The following is a 2,839-nucleotide window of genomic DNA, read 5'->3' as shown; positions in this document are numbered from 1 at the left end:
TAATACTGCCTTTCTCAAGGTGAAGGCTGAGCTTTATGGCATATTAAACCTCTTTTTGAGTAAGATCGTGTGCCTGCTTCTTCTTCTTTGTACTATGTTTGCTCTAGACACAGATCCCGGGATCTCTTTAATCTCTAGGGGGCAGTTAAACAGATCCCGGAGGAAAGGCGATAGGATATTAATATATTTCCTAGAGTAGATGTTCAATCGCTCATCTGGTCCTGGCGATTTGGTTGAACATAGTGACGTAATTGCCGCTACTAATTCAACTTGAGTTATTTTGACGTTTTTAACTAATAAATTCCTCCTTTGTCCATTGTGGTAGGTTACATTTCACTAAAAAGTTAGAAATTTCATTAGTGTTTGAGTTCCTAGGAGTTGTTAGAAATTACATTAGTGTTTGAGTTCTTTCCATGTTCTCTGGATCCTCCAGTCTAGCTTTTACCTCCCTCAGCTCCTTGCTGAGTTTAATTCAGCCATGCTAATTCATAGACATAGAAAATCCTCCATTTTGTTATCTAGCTACGCCATCCTTTGTGCCTGTGAGTCTGTTGCTTTGTGTAGATTCACCTTGAAGGAGTACCGTGTGCTTCTGAAGAGGTTATCAAGGTATAGGTCTGTGATAACTGAATGATCTTTTCTTTCTAGCTCAGAGTCGGAAGATGTCCACGGTGAGCGTGAGGAGGGGCCACCATTGTCCAGCTCAGCAGCGGGAAAGCTTCCTTTGAGGGAAATGAGTGAGACCTTTTTTTTGTTTTGCGAGGCATCCTATGGTATTTCGGGCAGCTTAGGGATGCGTTAAAGTTATTTTAAGCATCTGTTTTGGGTTATTTTATTGCGAAGATCCACAGAGCTATCTCAGCAGACAGCTACGCTTGTTGATGTTATGCGCACCTTCAAGCTGAAGACTACATTACAGATGTGCGATATGCCCTTTTTGTATTCAATTAGAACTGTTTCCTTCCTATCACCATCCAGATACATTTCCTCAGAGCTGCTCTAATCTCCTGATTCCTCAGGCTATATATTATGGGATTGAATAATGGAGTCAGTACTGTGTACAGAAGAGAAAGGACCTTGTTTAAGTTCCGTAATTGTCCTCTGGATGGAACTATGTATTTTGCAGTCAGTGTCCCATAATATACACACACAACAGCTAGATGAGAGCTGCAGGTGGAGAAGGCTTTCTGTTTCCCAGTGGTGGAGGGGATCCGGAGAATGGTTTGTGAGATATAAACATATGTTAAAAGAATGAACACAAATGGGAAAACAATTACAGGGGTGCCTAGCACAAACACTGCTATTTCTACAATAGAGATATCTGAACATGACAGTTCTAATAAAGTACTAAGCTCGCAGAAGAAATGGTCAATGACATTTGGGCCACATAACTGTAATTCACACACCAGCCATGCTACAATAAGTGTCAGCATAAACCCTAACACCCAACACAGAGTAACGACGGTATAGCATAGCCTGTTACCCATAATACTGGAGTAATGCAATGGGTTACAGATAGCCAAGTATCGATCATAAGACATCACTGTGAGCAGGAAGCATTCAGCAATTACTGAAACGCCATTGAAGACAAACTGTGTTATGCAGCTTGTAAGAGGGATGGTGACCCCTTCTTCCAATATAACCTGCAGCATTTGGGGCACAATATTTGTGATGAGCAAGATGTCGGATAGAGACAAATGACAGAGGAAAAAATACATGGGAGAGCGGAGCTGATGACTGGTTGTCACTAACCCAATTATTAGGAAGTTTCCAGCAATTGTTACAATGAAAACCATGAGTAACAAAGAGAAGATTAATATCTTGAGGTTGTGAAGATCTGGAAATCCCAAAAGCAGGAATTCTCTGACTATTGTCTGGTTGTCCTGACTCGTTGACTGCTGATTGAAACTGTTGGGTCTCACATGGATTGGCATCTTCCCTGTATCATTTCAAAGAGACAGAGGTCAGTGTAACACACATTACAGTACATTCATTTATATACATTTTCAGAATTTCCTAATCTGTCATTACTGGACCATTAGAAATCTTAACAGTAACAATGTATCCATGGATTAACAAGTTTACAGCTATCATCATGTAGAGCAGAGTTCTTGTATATACACCGGTATCTGTCACATTGAAGTACTAAAATGTATCATAACTTGCAGCAACCAAACACTATCTATCATCACGCAATGACTGCTCTTCTAAAGATGTTTATGTTGCAATAGGTAATGCAAAATAGGCCCTGACATACTGCATCCTACATACAAAGTGGTACTATATCTCATTATATCATACCTTATATTTCATTATATCATACCCTATATCTCATATCGTATCCTATATCTCATTATATCATACCTTATACTGTATCTCATTTTTTTTCCCCTTATATCTCATTATATCATATTTTATATCTCATTATATCATACCTTATATCTCATTATATAATACCCCATATCTCATTATATCATACCTTATATCTCATTATATCATACCTTATCTCATTTTTTAATTCCCTTATATCTCATATCATACCCTACATCTCATTATATCATACCCAATATCTCATGATATCATACCTTATATCTCATTTTTTTTAATTCCCTTATATCTCATATAGTATCCTATATCTCATTATATAATAATACCTTATTATGTATCTCATATCATTCATTTAATCTCATTATATCATACCTTATATCTCATTATATCATACCTTATATCTCATTATATCATACCCTTTGCAGCTCTTTGTTTCAACAAAACAAGAGATTTATTTGGGGGTTTCCAGCCACTCTGTGACTTTTAACGGCGAATGGAGTAAAAATCTTCA

The 2,839-nt window shown here is 37.7% G+C and overlaps 1 protein-coding gene across 1 annotated transcript; it reads right to left on the bottom strand.

Annotated features, from left to right (window-relative positions):
* Nucleotides 1–947: 947 nt before the first annotated feature.
* On the bottom strand, nucleotides 948–1,880 carry LOC142483782 (olfactory receptor 11A1-like). The gene has a single exon (XM_075583768.1). The coding sequence runs from the start codon at nucleotides 1,794–1,796 to the stop codon at nucleotides 948–950; it is 849 nt and encodes a 282-aa protein (XP_075439883.1). The 5' UTR covers nucleotides 1,797–1,880.
* Between the last annotated feature and the right edge of the window lie 959 nt (nucleotides 1,881–2,839).

The sequence above is a fragment of the Ascaphus truei genome, unplaced genomic scaffold (assembly GCF_040206685.1).
Source record: "Ascaphus truei isolate aAscTru1 unplaced genomic scaffold, aAscTru1.hap1 HAP1_SCAFFOLD_371, whole genome shotgun sequence".
NCBI classification, from domain to species: Eukaryota; Metazoa; Chordata; class Amphibia; order Anura; family Ascaphidae; genus Ascaphus; species Ascaphus truei.
Note: the sequence above shows the minus strand (reverse complement) of the source record. Positions and strands in the feature narration are given on the sequence as shown.

What these genes read in the sequence shown, in the direction of transcription:
- LOC142483782 (XM_075583768.1), bottom strand. Translation starts at nt 1,796, where the DNA reads ATGGTTTTCATTGTAACAATTGCTGGAAACTTCCTAATAATTGGGTTA.